Source organism: Pseudopodoces humilis, chromosome 1 (genome assembly GCF_049639895.1).
Source record: "Pseudopodoces humilis isolate 2021_Gansu_Grassland_sample_001 chromosome 1, ASM4963989v1, whole genome shotgun sequence".
Lineage (NCBI taxonomy): Eukaryota > Metazoa > Chordata > Aves > Passeriformes > Paridae > Pseudopodoces > Pseudopodoces humilis.
In genome coordinates, this window is record NC_142200.1 from 111540044 (window position 1) to 111558296 (window position 18253).

The 18253-nt window shown below is 37.9% G+C and overlaps 1 protein-coding gene across 6 annotated transcripts in view; it reads right to left on the minus strand.

The window, feature by feature from the left end:
* RBMS3 (RNA binding motif single stranded interacting protein 3) overlaps window positions 1–18253 on the minus strand; it is a 708653-nt gene that overhangs the window by 30834 nt on the left and 659566 nt on the right. For all 6 annotated transcript variants that reach the window (XM_088051401.1, XM_088051399.1, XM_088051425.1 and 3 more), the window contains one exon: window positions 7796–7906. In XM_088051401.1, the coding sequence (XP_087907527.1) occupies window positions 7796–7906 (111 nt within the window). The remainder of the gene's footprint in view (window positions 1–7795; window positions 7907–18253) is intronic.

Consider the following 18253-nt stretch of genomic DNA (forward strand, 5'->3'; position numbering starts at 1 on the left):
ACCTTCACTCCTATTCTTTCAGCTAAAGTTTACATCTCTCTCTGAACTTGATACACCTTAGACCTAAATGATATTGTGTGAAGGACTGTAACAGTACTTAGGATAAACTAGCTGGATTTCCATATAATTTATCATGTTGTTCTTTTCCACTGACAATACACCTTCAAGGATTTCAAGACTTCTTGGTGTGTTTGTGTGCACTTGTACATGAGGAGAAATGACCACAGATCTGTTTCCCAGCTCTTGGCAGAGAACAGCTGTGGAAGCAGGGCCCCTGGGAGACACTTTTTGCTTTTCACATGGCCACAGTTTTGAAAAACACCCTTCACTTCTCTAAGATCCTCAAGCTTGCTTTTTATTACAGAGCCCCCACGGAGCTTGTCTTCACCATTTATATTTGTATTTATTACTTCTCTGGAAAACCATATTCCTCATTTCAGTCAGAATTACCTGAGCCTTGTTTAAACACAGGCAGGACAATTAAAATAAGCTTCCTTCTAATTAGGAAAAGTTCTCTTCTTGATTGAAAAATGGGAACACATTTACAAAAAAGAAACACATCAAGAAAATACAGATGACAGGCCTGAGATTTAGAGTATTTTTGTTTTCCACCTCTTATTGAGTTTGTCAGTTGTAGGCATGTCAGGATGTTTCAAACCTAGAATTATTTTCAGGGTTTTTTTATAACCTATTATTTGCTCCTCTCTTCTACTTCCCTGTCTGCTAAATAAAGAGATTCCTTCTCTCCCCAAAACTTGCCCTGTCATTTATAGTATCAGCGTACTTTCACAAGAAAATGTGTGAATATTTTATTTTTCCTCTTGAAATTAAAAGTATTTAGGTAAATGAGCTACTAGCAGTTAACAAAATGAGTTCACAATCTTGGTTCATCTGTAAGAGATATCAACAAAAATTTCTGGGTGTATGACTGTAGATGAGCCTTTTTTGGGGGGAATATTCTACAGACCACTAAATTTATGCCAGACATAACCAGTTTTATGGCTTTCAGTTTCTATTCATTGCTATAAAATAAAAAAGTTCATTTTATATACAGTGCATGGATATCACTAGATATAAAAAAACAACATGCTTGGAAGAGGTGGCTTTGAACCCCACTCCCATTCACCAGGTGTCACTTCTAGAAATCAAAAAAAAAAAAAAAAAAGCAGTCCTATTTAAGAAAATATATGAGAAACAAGCCTATAAATGTTCTAGTTTACAGTTATGTGAAGTCCTCTGCAAATCAATTATATGAATGAGGTTAGTTTGATGATGAAAATTAAATTATATTAGTCAGAGCTTTTCTGGCTGATACTTTTTGCTTTGCTGATCCATCACTATTGCTTTATGTTGATGTGCATTTTTATCACCACAATCAAGGAGTTGATTCCTTCTCTGAAAGGGAATCTGGGCTAATGTCACTTTGAGTCAGTAGCTGATACCTCAAAGAGAGGCAAGGAGTCCCCAACAAAAGCTTTTTGTTCATTTGTGGAAGTGTTGTGTGAATGTAAAATTTAACACAGAATAAAAGCTACTGACCTGCTGGGCACAGATGAAGTCCTGCTTGGACCAAAAATGGAATTCCCTCCATCTGTGTTGATTCACCTTTTACACTTTCCCTTCCTGCCTACGACAGGTAGTGGCTTTGAAGATTGGCACACTTGCACATAAAGGCAACAGTAAGGCACTACCAACAAATGGTAGGAAAATAGAGCTGAGTTCAAATGAGAAGGGGGAACACTACAGAGATATGTTTTTATAAACTCTGTTCATTCAAAAATACCATCTAACCATAGCTATGGTCAAACACAGACTGTGGAAACCATGTTGAAACAGTTGAGTGAAAGAGTCTTATCTACACAAGAGCTGATCTGTCCAGTTCTCATTATCTGAGTCTGTGGAATTTCAAGGTGGTCCAGGAAGGGAAAAGATCACACCTTTCCTTGCTCACCTGAGCAGGTATTTGGCCTATGCTGTCAATTTAAGAATTTTTCCACAAAAAATGCAGTTGCATCCATGAATGTTTCCTTACAGAAATGCTGAATCTATTTTTAAGATTGTTAACCTCTTGTCTCTAAAATATTTAGTGGCAGTGAACTCTGGAAACTGATTTAATCCTTCAGGATAGAAGTTCTTAGTCTCCTGTTGACTGCTTAGACTCTGGTGCTTTTCAGTTGCACTAAGTGCTCCTTTTTATCTGAAATTACACAAGGTAAATTGGAACTGCCTTTCAAGAGAGTGTTTGGGAAGAAAGGTGCAGGAGGAGCTACTTGGTTTTTACAAATCTCACAATAATTTATGCTGATCTTTTCTCTTCTAACCAGAATTAATTCTCCTTAAATGGATCTACTGCCCCAGACAGCTCCGTTTTGTTAATCACTTACATTTGCCCTGTACATTTGGCTGAGTAAAAGGATAAGAAAGATCTTAGTTTCAGCCTGAACTAAGCTATTTCATCTGAAATGGGTTCAGTTCTATATTTTCCACACAAACAGTAACTGAAACTGTCAGTCAATAAATAAAATAAAAGAGCTCTAAGATTAACACCTGATAACGTGAAAGGCACAAGACTGCAAAGAAACTTTGCTCCTCTAACTCTCCAAGGACCTTGTGACACACAATCAGAATAAAAGAGTACTTTTTAAACAAGAATCTGAACATGAGGGGAATGCGATGATGTTTCAGCTCCATGTAGCTGTAGTATCAGCAAATAGAATGGAAGATTAAACAGGAAAAAAAACAACCCTATCTAACAAAGCAGTTATTCTGCTGAGGCCTTCAGGTGACATTTTAAACCACCAGTGACCATGGAGTATCCAAAGGAAATAAAAGATAAAAAACCTATAACAAGCTTGTTGTTCCATTGAAGGGTTCTGGAGATATCATCAAGCCTTGCTGGCAACAAAAAGAACTAACAAAGTGAAAGATAAGACTGATGTACCTGCATAACAAGGCTGCTATTCCACTGAGAAATTTCAGTGATACTATAAACCAGGAAAGCTGAGTTAGGGCAGTTTGCAGTTACAACAGGATCCCACATTATGTCATTGCAATTCTTTCACCTGACTGCACTTTTAATACATAGTATCCAGAACAATTAAACAATTTTTTGGTTTTGTTTTGGCTTGTTTTTTGTTTGTTGGTTTGTTTTTTTTGTTGTTTCAAAAGTGCAATAGAGGGTTTATTTTGTAAGATGCCTATCAAGTTTCTAAATTAGAAACTGAAAGTGGAGTGAACTTGAAGTGTGAAGAACAATTAAGCAGCCCAGCTGAACTACCAGTTTTAGTAAAAAAAACCTGACTTCTACTTACTCTCCCATTGGTGTGGGCCTCAAAGGTTTAAGATGAAACAAGGCTATAGTAAGGCAGTTCCAAAGGAGAGGGAGAAAAAGTTGGAGTTACCCCTCTGCCTGTGAGGACTAACAAAGGCTGCCTCAAACTATTGAATGAAACTGGAACCCAAGCAGTATCTGAAATGGATTCTAACAGCAGGGAGGGGAGGGAAACCCCAACAGAGAAAGTGTAGAATAGCAAACTTCCTTCAGAAATGACAAGCAGATGAGAAAGAACAAGCAAATCTTCTTCCCAGCGAATAGGCAGATTATTGCTGCTGGTGGCCAAGCCTGGAAGTGCTGAGCAGCAATGACTGAAAGCAGTGATCAAACTGCTCAGTTTTTACATTTCTACAGGCTTTTGTGTTATATCCACTCAGGCATCAATCACAACGTTATTAAACCACGATAGAGATGTCAGATCAATGGCTGTATTGGAAACATTTTGAATGACAGGCTGATGATGGAACAATTCCAGCCTCCATACATTATTAAACACATACCAATGCTACTTTTTCAGTGCTACCCTTACAGACTCGCACACTCTATTCTCCCTCTACAGTACCTTTTTTAATAGCAGACCTAATTGTAGATGAATATTACATAGGAAAAACAAGACATAAATAATAATAAACTAGTAAAAAAAATATCAAGCTTTAAACCCCTTGTAAAATTTAAATCTTCACATTATGCCTTCTGGCATTAAAATTTCATTTTAATACAATTGTAGGAGCTGAGAATGGGTTGTCAGCCTTAATCAGAATATTCAGAGCTATTGCTTTCTTGCTGTAATCTTGACATAATTTAAGCTTGGGTTTTCTTTATGCATTTGCCCACAGCTAGCACACCCATGTAAATGCTTTTTGCTCTTTTTGAGTGAAAAGGTATCTATGAAAAATACATATAAATATGGCAGAAATCACCCCTCTGGCAGATTGTCTGCTTAACTCCAGATTTCAAGCAGAATGGGGAAGGGATCAGAGCAGCACACGTGCCTCTCAATACATCAGCAATGAAAACTGTATTTTCACCGGCAGAAATCAATTTGATTTTCATAAAGGCAGAAAAAAGAATTATGTTCTTGGTGGATGAAGCACAAATCACAGTAACTGGGACGTGAAAATACTCTACCACTTTCTGTCACGACACAGGAACATAGGGTTGAGGTGCCACAAACGGCACACCTTTACCTCCTCTCTCCCTCTAGTGCTCTATACCATCCTTTGGCATTGGAATAAAGCAAAGATGGGTTTACAGCTTTTCCTTTGGCCTGGCATCTTGATAGCCTGATTAAACATCCTCCTAATTAGGGAGTACTTGGTATAGCAGAGACGTCTAATTTTATGTGGACAATTCAATAATAGATAAGAAATAAGAATGTTAAAAATATAATAAAGTGAAATTAAATGCACATTCTTTGCAAGTTTGGATGGAAAGAAAATTTCTTGTCACTATTCTTGTCAAATGGTTTCCTAAACAAACTTTTTTTTGGGAGGAAGACTTTACCTAGCACAAGGGAAATGCAGCTGACTGAGGGAGTCTATAGGAAAACTACTTTGTTTTAACTGCTGAATTGGATGCTCCCAGATGGAAGTGAACAGCCCTACCAGCATTAAGCCCGACCTGGGCTGGTGATCAAACAATCAAGTGGATGGAGGCAGCTGCCCCCTGGATTCCCAAGGGTTTTAATGTGTGCTTCAGGGCTGAGAGATCAAAACTCAAATCCAGTTTTTGGAGTCAAGGCAGGAAATGGCAGAGGCTGCTGTTACTCAGGTCACTCGCCTCACCAAAGAGCTGAAGAGTAGCTCCTCTGTGAAAGGGAGATGGAATGGCTCCAGCTTGGACAGAGTATTTTAATCTTTTAAGGAGCACCAAAAGGCCAAGTAATTCCCACAAGATATGAAGCTGCATAGGCTCTTATGCTATTTCTCTAGCTCACTCGCTAGAGAATAGATTTTCTGTTGAAGCAATGTTTTAGAAACCCAGTGTTCATCCTGAATCAGGCAAGTGTGGAGGTGGTTTTGAAGTCAGCTCTCACTTAAGTGACCACAGGGGTCTGTTTCAGCCGAAAAATGTTATGTTAATTAGCAAAATGCTTTGTCCAAGGAAGTGAACATATGAAAGCTTTCCAATAAAAACTGCTTTGCATACTGCAAGCTTTTCAAATTAAATTGGACAGAGTTACTGCCAACAGTATGTAGAACTATTTGTGACTTTTTGTCTTGTTTGCCTAAAAAAATCTGTCTGGTTTCTTGAAAGGTAGCTGGTGGCTCTTTATTGCACTCTGTTGCATAGTTTTAAGGATAAAATTGAAAAATATATTTATAACAGAAATGTATCATTTATATCTTTTATCTCCCATAAAACCTAGTCCTGCTGAGGTACTCACAGTAGTATGGCTTGAATTTGGCACAATTCTTCATACTTTATGCTCTCAAGGCTCCTCTCTCTGGACCAAAACTCAGAATTTCAAATAATTGAAGAAAAATATCTCTAAATAAATCACATCTCTAAGCAGCTTGTGTTTCCCATGTTGTGTTTTTTTTCCTGTAGCAGAATACAAGCTGAAGTATGAACTGGATGGATACATCCAACAAAACTGCTACTTGCAGCCCAAATTGTGATTTCTGATAGGAGGAATTCCCAACAGGAGGAATTCTCAATGACATTCATGATTATATTGCTTGCATGAGTGCTTAAACTGAATATGGTGCTGATGCTGTTTTAATCTAAGAGAAATCCTGTACGTGATAAAATAGGGTGTCATTTGAGATGTTTCAAAAGCCTATGGGTATTGTAGCACTCATCAATCATTTACTCTTGTTCTTTAAGTTTTCTGCAAATGACTTGGGAGTTTTACAGATAGTAAACATAAACCTGTATGGTATACCTCTGAATGTATTTCAATAAATTCTTATTTATTGGGAAATGCTGTGACCTTGAAAGATAAAACTGTGTAAAGAGCTAGGAAAAGAAAGGAAAGATTCTCATTTGGTTGCAGTAACATGAGTTCAGGATCTCATTGTCACCCACTAGATGATCCATGGCCTCTCAGAGTCCTTTGCCTGACTGACTATAAGGATTCTTTACTGTAAGCTCTGTAAAAGTGGTCTCAAGCAAGAAGAGAATATTAACTGGGAATTTTCTAGTTTGCATTAAGACTGTGAGACAATGAGCACAGAAGACAATGTCTGTTAAGAGTTATGAAATTGAAAATGACAGGCAAAGGAAAAAATTCTTAGGAGCTGCCCAACAGAACAAGCAGAATTCATTTTCTATTTCCTTGCCTTAACTTTTAAACATGTTTTGGAATCTCAGTAATTACAGATGCAGAAATTCTCCTGTATATAAACCAATTTCCTTCAAATTAATGAAGGGGAAATTGCTGAGACTAACTTTGCGATGTAATTCCTACTTCTTTTGATTATTGAATGCAACATTTAAAGTATCAGGAATAAACAAGAAATCATTATATTTAAGTTTTCTCAGAAAAAAATACAGAAACCTTAGATCTTAACAGAGTTTTTCAAAGAAATCAGAAGAGACATTGGAGTTAGAATTAAATTCAATAGATAAGGAAGGAGGTGAAGAGATCAGGAAGAGACTCAACACAGTGTGTTAAATAACTTTGTACAGATGCAACTGTATTAAGCACCTTATTCAATTTTAAAAAAATGGAAAACGGTGTTCCTATAGATTAGTATCAAGTAGAACAGTTGTGAAAAAAAGGGTAAGTGAATAACAGAGCATGTTATGTAATTACATGTTGAATGTAATTATTACATAAAGAACATGTGTAATATGAATACCTCTATTTTTGCAAAAATTTACATTACATGCAGTGTGCACATTCACACACTAACATATCAAACCACCATATATAGTCTGCCGGTACTGTATTTTAGGAACTTTTCAGAGCACTTAAATGCTTTTAATGAAGAGGGGTTTTTGCCTTTCTCTGACTCTGGGGGAGTTAACTGAGTATGACCTACTCAGCTTAAAAAGAAAATTCAAAAGTAGTTGTGGAAATATGCATGTTCAAATATGATGTACCGGAAACACAGCTGCCCCAGACCAAAAGTCACATTTCTAAGCCTGGAACAAAATACATAAGGCTGGCTGCTATGGTTTGAAGTGAGTAGTGGATCCTACCACAAAGCTCCTGATCCCAGTGATATGAAATTTTCTACACTGACAAGCAAACAATTTAAAAAACAAATTGATAGAGAAGTATTTCCATAATTACATGGGAACTAGTACAGACAATTCCTTTTAAACAGATCAGGTTTTGTTGACCTACCATTTTACTATTCATACTACTTTGTCATTTCTGTTCTATAATAACTAATGCTTACTGTATGATGGTGAAGCCCTGAAAAGCACTTAAAAGAATAGTAAATTACCTTAGGAAACTCAGTAAGCAATAGATGCTTTTGCAATAGAGAAAAAAAATAGTGATCTTACCGTTCCTGTTGTGCCCAAGGAAAGGTGGTTCATCTGTTGGGTCAGAGGGCCCATCATGCTTGCTGGCTGCATTGACATAGTGTGGTCCATTGTTGGTGTTATCACAGCACCCTAGAAACACACATTATTTACAGTTCAACCTTTCTCATATTAAAAAAAAAAGAACAACAAAAAAACCAAACAAGGCATTCTTTAAATGAGTAAACATGACTGAAAACTTGACATGAATCTTAAAAGACACTAATATATCTGTCAGAAGAAATATGTTTTGTTCCTATTGACAACCAAGCTACACACATATATTATTTGTACTGCTAATGAGGCCATTTTATGTCAGCTCCAATTAAGTGTCATTTTTTACTTCATTGCTTCTGACAAACAAATGCATATGTTCTTTCTCTGATGAATGCTACTGTACATTGCTAAGTGCCTGTCATTTCCATTTCTCCATATCCTATATAGAACAATCTTACAGACAGAACACATATGTCCCCAATTTTCTCTGACTTCTAAAGCCTTCAGTCTCAGAGATCTTCAGCCTATTATGGTAATTATCTTGGATTTTTCCAGTCTCAATTAAGAACCCTTACTCATGAAATTTTATAGCTGATTAAGTAAGACTAGCTATTGACAGTGAGTGTGGTAGTGTCATCCATTTAAAACACATACACTGGGTTTAAAAGCATTTTTCTTCTCTGCATGAAAAACAAAGACATTAATAACAAAGAGCATATGTACTAAAGCAAGACTGAGACTTTGACCAAAAAATGAAACAAACAACATGCCAGGGGAGCTTTGGAGAGAGAACTTCTTTGCCATTCATATTCCTTGGTTTTTGCTCTCCCACTCCCCAAGGTCCCATGTTGACAACATCATAACTTAGTGAAGAGTTGATTCTCTTCAGTTCTATGTTGTAAAATGCTATTTCCTGTGTTGGTTAGAGAAAGTCAGTCAGAAAGTGTGGTCTGCTCTTTTTCTTGCAGATAGTGACAAAAAGCATTTCCAGTCATTTCTTCATATGAGATAATAACTTTACTTTGTATGCATCTTTGCGTGCACAATCACAAACATGCACAATTACATTACATCTGGTACAAAGTGTGAGAAATGTTGATGAATGTATCTGTTAAAAAATTTTTTTTTTTTTTCCCCTTTGAGAATACTGGAAAAAATAAAAAATCACCTGTAAACAAACTTGTTTAACCAATCTGTAAAACAAACTTGTTTCAAAACTCATAATATACCTGTTCTTACATGTCTATCTCACATTCACATAGAGCTATTTTTGCCAATGATCTGATTAGAAGCTAAGGATTCAGAGTTTTCAGTTGCAAATAAAAATAAATAAAAATACAAAATTCTCTGGAAATAACAACTCAATTTTGCCTCACCTTCCAGCAATATTTTTTCTATGCACATCCTATATGGAGGAGTACAGAGTCCCTGCAAACTCATTCCTTGCATGCAGTGGAGTAAGAAGGTAGGCTCATTTTAGTCAGTCCTTTCTGTAATACCCTCAAGCATATGAAATAAATACACACTTGTTTTATGTCACAGAGTGGATTACATTTCTTTTCTTGACAAGAGTCTCTAGAGAAATCTGAAAAATTATGGACGATTGCCTCCATGGAGTACCTGTCACGATTTCAAATAAATGCTTATGAAACAAGCCTGGCAGTGGGCATGTATCAAACCTGAAACACTTGCCACTTTTGCCACTTTATTGGCTATATTAATTTGCACTGGTTTGCATGGATTAATTTATTGATTAACTCATTTAATAAACTACCACAGTGAAGTGTTCCCTTTGGTTGAAAGAGACTAAAAGCAAATCTGCGGGGCACACACCCATTCATCCCATCCAGCAGTTCCGGCATAGCAGATTCAGTGCAAAAGTCTGAAGAAGAACCATGTACAATGAAAATAATGTTCTTGTTTTGTTTTTGAAATCAATGGCCTCAGATATCATGCAGCCAGATGAGGTCTTAGAGTTTGGACTTAAACTGCACTTTTTGGTAACGATAGGAAATTGTAAGCTCTATGCTCAGAGTGATCATTATTTTTACTTAATCAAACCATATGTGCTCAAATTAAATTTCTCAACTGATAAACAGTTCTTAGTTCCCTCTACAAACAGTGTTCTCCTTTGCTAAAAGGTGGAGAATTGCTTCAGGGCTTTCCAGACAAATTGGACTCCCACTTGTGATGCCAAGGAAGATGATTCTCCCTCTCTTCTACACATTCATGAGATCCCACTTTGAGAGACGTGTCCAGCTCTGGGGATCCCAGTATAACAAGAATGTGGACCTGTTTGAGAGGGTCCAGAAGGGGGCCATGAAGATCACCAGAGGGCATCAATGCATCTGAAGGGAAGGTGTTAAAAGCATGGAACCAGGCTCTTCTCAGTGTTGCCAAGCAGTCAGGCAAGAGACAACAGGTAGAGACTGATGCATAGGAAGTTCCTGAGGAAGAACTTTACTGTGCAGGTGATCCTGTACTGGAACAGGTTGCCTAGAGAGGTTGTGGAGTCTCCCTCACTAGAGATACTCAAGAACCCTCTGGATGCAATGCTGTGCAAAGATGCTTATTGCAAAAGTATGGTTGGAGGAACTTTCTGTAATTACATATGTGTCAGACTGATAAATATTCCTGGGTAGAAATTCAGGACCCTGGAAATGAAGAAAGAAGTCTTACAGTTTAGTGTAACAAATGCAACACCCAGACATAGAATGGAAAAATCTGAGAGCAAATGTCTTTCAGCAAATAAATAAATATGACAAGTATTGCAAAGAAACTATTAAAAAAAATATGGACTGGAGAGAAAATAAATCAAGGACAAAAAAATTGCTCTGAAAAGGAAAACATATCATTTTCAAATTGAAAATATATATATTCCTGTCCCTAAATATACACCATTTAATGCGCTAGAAAAAGAAGCTGGGAAAACAAATCAAGAATTGCAGCTTTCCTAAGACAGCTTAACATGTTTTAAGCTGACAGTTACCGTGAGCAGAGAATTACATGCATTTCCCAGATCATTAATCCACCAGTTCAGAATCTTCTTGTGATCACGTCGGAAAGAAATTATACTTAATTAAGGAAATATCATCTGGTTGTTAGGGCGACACCCAGTCTCCAGATCATAATGAATTTCATAATACATTCTGTCAAGTCCATTCATATTCGATTTATTTAGCTGTAGAAGACAAAAATGTCTTGCATCAGATGTTGCCATCATACTGAAAGTAATTTGATTCTTTTCAGCCTATAATATGTAATTGCTGATAAACATCCAGTTGGCTACTGGCAAAGGTTATATCAAACATATTGTTTTGTCTTCATCTGTTTGGATGTCTGATTTTACTGAGTTTGTATATGTATAGAAAGGCATCTTAGCATTGTAAACTATTACTTAAGTCCCAGTTCAATTGCAAAAAACCTGTAGAAGAAATTATCATGAGTTTTTCGTCACTGTCTTTGCCAAGAATATAATTAGCCTGTCAATTATTTAGATCTGTTCTGTTGCCCTATTGCCTCATATGATTACATTCCTTTTTGTAATTCTGTAGTGGTTTAGCTTTGCCAATTTGAGCTTCCCAGCCAACACACCAAATAATGTGGTGGGTTTAGCACTGGCTAAAATCACCAGTGCACTTATTTCTTGCTGTGAGATATGGATTAGGAGAAGGGCAAAACAGGCTTAAAACTTAAAAGGAATAAAGAAACTTTATTAACAGGACTACAAGAAAAAGAAGCATCAGAATAAAACCTCCAGAACACCTTTCATTTCCCTGCCCAAATTTTTCCTCTCACAGCTGACCATGTAGAGACAAAAACTGGGATGTTAAAGCAGTACCAGCTATACAATGGTCTTTCATCAGTTCTTGTAGGGACAGTTTTCTCTTGCCATGCCATGGAGACTTCTCCACAAGAAACAGTGGTCTTTCATTTCCACAAGTAGAAGCTGCCTGGGCAAGAAAGTTCTGCATCTTGAAATTCCTCCCATTTTCACAGCCCTCCTAGAGGTATGTCCATGGGCCATGAACTCATGGGGGTATTATTTTAAGGATGAGTTGTTCAAAGGCAAAGATTCTTTCCATCTGTCTCTGTGATCATCTCTGGGAACAGAGGTTTTCTTCTTTCCCTGGGGGCAAAGAGTCTTCATCAACTTTCATCTCTCTCTCTGTTCAAGCTTCTCATGGGATCACAGCTACTCCAGCATTTGCTTGGCTTCATCAGTGGATGCTTCTGCTCAGATCCACAGTTTGAATGCTTCATTCCCCCCCATACTCTCTTATGAATTAAAAGAGGTATTTCAGTATATCATTGTCCATCTCCATGGCCCTACAAAAAGAATATTTCATTTCTTTTTCAATATAATATTTTTCAGTATTTCATCCATTCAGCATCTCCTCATTCTCCTTCCATGTGAGGCTTGGCTCCTTCTTTAGTGACCTTGGTGTTTTCACCTTGTCTTTCTACGTGTTGTCATGCTGTCCTTTTCTCTCCCTGGAGGGAGGAACAAGGTCTGCAGGTCTCATCTGCGTAGTGAAAGTGTTAATATTTCACCCAGTGCCACAGCAGTCACTGTGTTGGATTTCAGGCTGCGCTGGGCCCCTCCCTGTGTCCGGCAGCTGCTGGGAGCAGGGGCTCAGCTTGGGGCCATTGGTTTGGGCCAGGGCAGGTTTAGTGACAGCGAGATGTCAGCAGCCATGGCCCGGCCCAGCCTGAGCCAGGGCTCCCCCAGCCTTCATCCCCTGCCCGGGAGCTGCTGGGGTCCGGCCCGGCCTCCCCCAGGCCGTACAGGCCGCGGGGAAGTGGGGCTGGCCCCACCAGAGCTGCGTTACCTTTCGAGGCTGGAACAAAAAAGGAGAGACTTCCTAGGCTTGTGTTTTTAAAATGCAGATCTCACAGAGGTGGATCTAATTTCTAAATGGTGCAAAATGCTGTCATTTCTCAGAACTAGCCAGCTAGTTCTTGGTCTTTCCCAGGCACAGAGGAAGCTCCCAGCAGCTTCTCTCAAAGAAATCACTTCTGTGGGTGTTTTCTTACTTCTTTTCCAAATATCAGTCAATGTGAAACCACCACAAATTCCGACAAGAAACTGGTTATCATAATGACTTTTAAATTTTGCAAGATATTCTCAGCAGATGATTTGTCATATAATTGAGTCGATGCTAGAGTGGTTTTAAAAGAAATTAACAGAACAAATAGTAAGGAGTAATGATATAAACATGCATGCTTTTTGCAACATTTTGATAAACCTAAGATAAGCTGACATACAAATTTGATTTCTTCTTCACTTTATTTGTAAGACATTGCTGATTTTGAATGCTTTAAGCTTTATGAATGAACTTTTCCTATAAGAAAGTGAATGTAAATATTTCAGAATACACTCTATCACTGACAAAGAGAGAAGCCTGACTTCATTAACTATGAACACTGCACACCCCCTCTATGACAACAAACTCAAATTACAGGAAGGACACCAAATACAGTTTATATGAGGTAAATTATCTTTAAGTATTTGCCAGTATCAAAAGGCATCAGCAGAACAAGTCTATGCTGGTGCAAAGACACATGCCACCTTTCATCTGTTGAAGAGTGGGAAAGTGACATCAGATTAAAAAAGTATATTAGGAGGCTTTAGGAATAGAGAGTTCACTAGTTGAGAGATGCACTTAGGGCCCAGTGGGAGGATGGATTAGTCACAGCTTTCTACAATAATGAACTGCATTAAAGGCTTCTATTTTATTCCAGTGTTCTAATACTGATATTGGACTTAAGGGGAAAATACCAGCTGCATAAATAGTTTTTAAAGCTTACAGTAAGCATCTGTTTATTTTAGAGTTTACTTTTCCTTTATTTAAGAAGTTTCAACAAGTTAACCATACTTACAAATCCTGCTTCGTAAATACAGGCCAATGCAAAGCCAATAAACTTTACAGCAGAAAACTTACTTTTCAAATTTGTTTACAGATATCTTGTGCAGACATATAAGAACCAGGCCATTCCATCTGAAAATTTATTACCCTACTGCCAAGTGAATGCCTTTATGTTATCGAGAACATGTTGTTTCTTGAGGTTTTATTAAACTGAGTGAAAGGATGACTTTCCTTATACTTATCAGGCAGACACATCTATCAAGAATTAATATGAAAAAAAATCAACATGTGTACACTCTCTCTGCACAATGAACAAATGATAGCCATATTTTGATTGATTTACTGCTCTGTCTAGTCTGACTTGTCCGATCTCCTTGGGCTGCCTCTTACAGGAAGCAGAGAAACCAGGTCCCCTTGTCAGAACTGAGTCTACTGAACTACTTCAAACTGGTTGGTAAGGGCCAAACTCCTATGAATGCTGCAGGAAGATTAAAGGTAGTTTTGAAATCCTCTCTGTCCTCTGTCATCAACTCTGCTGGGAGTATTTTTGATATTCCAAAACAAAAGAAAACTTTTTTTCCTTTTCTCAGTGAAAAGGTAGCAATTGTTGTGGCCTTTGCCAGTTTATCAGAGATTAAATCATGATTTGAGTATAGTGAAGATCAGGAAACATCAGCTAAAAATGTATACTCTGCAAATCTTAGGATTTGACTTCATTTCATTTCATTAACTCGTTGATTTCAAAAGCTTGCCAAAAATGTGGAAAAGCGAGCAAGAAGCCCAAACCCTCCACTAAGTTAAAGCAGCTTTAACTTTGGAATACCTGATCTGGACCTTCATCAATGCTGAGCCCTGCTTCAGTACTGAGTACTAAACCACATGATAATATTTTGAATCTTGGGCATAAATTCAAATTCTTATGTGACATCACCTTTGTAAATTAGTTGAACCTCCTAAGAGCAATGGGCATATTTGCTTTCCCTTCCTTATGTTTTTGCTCTATGTTTGTGAATTTCTTTCCTCAGCTGAAAGTATATGTTCATAGTTCCAAGAGAGGTACTTCCCAGAAATAACTGGTTTTAAAGGATTAAGAATCCAAATATAGTGTGGTAAATAAAGAACAAAGGTGACCCTTGTGTAGGCTTCACCTTTCTTAAAACAATAGCCAAGGGTTTTTTTGATGATTTCTTTCTCATTGTCCTTCTTGCCTTGTATTTCCTGTCTCCTAATTTGAAATGCAGCTTTTGATAATGTGCAGGTACTAGCCTACATGTACAAATGAAGATTAAAAGGATGTAGAAATGGGAACATCAAGATATAAGGAAAAGATGGTGCAATAGGGAGAGTTTTATATTAGTAACTGTGCGCAGAAATAAATACCTGAGACAATATTGTATGAGTTAACAGACGTATTATATCAGGCAGTACTAGAAGGGAATGAGAAATCTCAATTGCTTTTTTCCCTACTCTTCAGCTTATGAGTATGTACTTGGCGGTATGATGGCTTTGTATTTCCACTCCACTTATCAGTGCTTTTGTTATGTCAAGAACAGCCACCACAAACAAAAGAATCCTCACAACTCTAAAACAGGGTTTAGCATCCCTGGAAGACAAAAAAGGAACTCAAAGGTGGTAATTTGCCTGGGACATAACTACTGTAATACACAGATCAAATCTTCTCCTGCCCTTCCCACTATCAGATTTCACAAAAGGAAGATTTCAATCCATGTCAAAACAAGCAATTCCATTCTGTTTATATTCTTACATATTCTGATGTGGATTAAATCCTTCCTTCCTCCACTGTTTCCCAGCAGCTGACATGCCATCCTAGTAAATGGAAATCAGGACTCTCTTTTCTGTGGACTGCTTTTTCTTAACATCAGAATGGAATTTCATCTATTAAAGTTAAACCCAAATAATACTTCCCCTCAAACAGTTCTGTTGTATTCCCTCCCTTCTTGCTTATAATCAAGTGTGAAAATTCACTTAATGGCACATCCTAGTTCTAACAAGGTGATAAATGGTTGTTATCAAACTGTACGATTAAAATACAAACCAGCACCAGTCTTTAGCTTAAATTTTCACTTCCTTGTCTTAGTGGGTTCAAATTAAACTTTCAAAAAGGATGTCATATTTGTATCCTCAGTTGTTTGATTTTACATATACATATATACACACACAAAATTACATATGGGAAGACAAATTGTATTGCCAATTCTATTACACCCACTCAGGCCACAACATTTTTTCAGTATGTGGGTAGGTTTTCTTTAATGTTTGAAACTCTCAGTGCAGGATTTATTACGGCAAAAAAATCTAAAAGCAACACTGAGTGGTTTTTAAACTTGCTCATGAGCAACATTTAATGAACAATGAGTACAAACTTCTGTTATTGGCTGAAAATGCTTACTAATTCTATTTCACTCAGGCAAACATGCTCCTTAAACAAAGAAAATACTTGTCAGGAAGTTTTTCCTCCAGAGGTTTGTGCTTTTATGTAGAAGTAAAGAGAAGGTTGGTGACATGAGAGTACGTAAGATGTGTTTAATGTAGTGGGAACTTGTTTCTCCCTGGGCCTCAAGTTTTCCATGCAAGGTGAGGCAGTCTCACCTGTCTGTATGCTCCATAGGGGCACGACAATAGATATGACCCAGTGTCTGACACAGCGGGCTGTTCTCTGCTTTCATGGCAAGATTCACTGCCTAGGTCATTTGCCAGGCACAGAGACTGCTTAACTGGGTTTGGGGAGGAAACACCAGTGACATTTCTTCTATGTGCACTTCTAGCCTCGACACTGCAATGGCCAGTGACACGGCAGCAGCTGTGATCTGTAACAGATGTGCTGTGTTTTGTTTCCTGCCCAAAACCTGGAGGGACTTGCACTGTGTGAGCTGTAATCTAACAGCTGAGCTGGATGAAAAGATTCACTCATTAGAGGGACAAACGCTGACACTGGGAGACATCTGAAATTATGAGTAACTGGCTATCAACAAAAGAAAAAAGCAAACCAAAACCAAATGGAAAAGCAGACTGGTAATATAAACCTATGTATTAAGGTCATGTTAGAGGTAACATGACAAAAATGACACAACATTTCTACAGAATGAAGAAAATTGTATGGCTGTGCGTGGTGTTAACTCCACAACACTACAAGGACTTGACACAACCAGACTTAGATGGAAATATCTGAAATACCTTCAGCTTTCAAAAAATTAAGGTGGTATCACTGAATGAAGTTCCAAGGAGACATACTGAGGTGCTAGGATGGCAGACAGCAGAGTGCTCCTCTGTGAGATCCCAAATACTTGAGAGGACAATGGGAACAATGGTCAAGGAATGGTTAGTGTCAGGATGTTTCCTTGCAACTCTGAGATCAGAAAGGCTCTTGTAAACTAGAATTTATTAGTAATGGGCAACACAAATAAGGTAGCTTCACACAGCTGCTCTTGGATTTAGTGTCAGCCCTTCCAATGACAAGCCAAAGGTAACTCTTCAACATCAGAGCTAACTCCTAGGCTAGGACCAAATCTAGCCTGCACTCTCAGACCCATGGTGATGTAAGGGCTACCATGTAATCCAGGTACACAGCTGCATGGGATGGGTAGAAAGCCACCTTGAAATGCTGAGGTTAATGTTGCTGTATCATTCCTGAACTCAGCTACAAACACAATGTCCATCCTCCATGAGGATGCACTACGGCGCACTGCCATCTGCTGCCTATGTCTCAACTCCTTGTTGGCAGCTCCTGCACAAAAGAAGATTAAAGGTATCAAGGGCCTAAAAATTATGTCCTTTCCCTCCCATACCATTTCTCAAATTTAAAAGTTCTGGAAAGCTGATGAGGACCAGTAATATGCACATAATCTTCACAGGAATCCTTCTTATCTTACCTATTAGGAAAGACAAGTAGCAGAAGATGCTAGAAATGAAACCCTGGGTGAGTAAGGATGCTTTTCTAAAGATATGCTTCTGTTCAATAATAGATTTTAGACTTGAAGATGATAGACTGGGAAATCTTGTACTAAGCCACTGTTCATGTTATGTATCAATTCAGTTCTAGATCACAGTGATTCATACCAAACTTTAAAACTAAAAATGTGCCCTTATTAGAGGACAAATACAGAAATCTGTCTCTCTGTCATGTTCTATTAGATTCATAACCTGTAATGTTAAACAAAGCCCTTTCCCACACAGTAATGGAAAGAAAACTATTCCAGACTGCCCTTCCTCTCATTTAAACCTCCAAATTTTCACAGCCTGGGTGTCCTGGCTCAGATCCCAAATTGCATTTCATTTTCTAGACTTGTAGCTCCTTAGGGGAGGCTGTGCCTGGAATCCACTCCATTCTGTATTGGGATTTGTCCTTCAACTGGTTAAAATTGGCTACCTGCCAGTGCCAGCTTTGTGACAGACCTCGAATCTAAGACTGAGGCACATAATTCCATCAGTGCCTTCTTTCTTTATATTCCATCATTAAAAGTAACACAAGACTATGCCTCACTTGTGCCTTTACAAATTTTAAGCGTGATTTTTCTGACTGTAAAAACTCCAGACCAGTTACTCCTTGGACTCT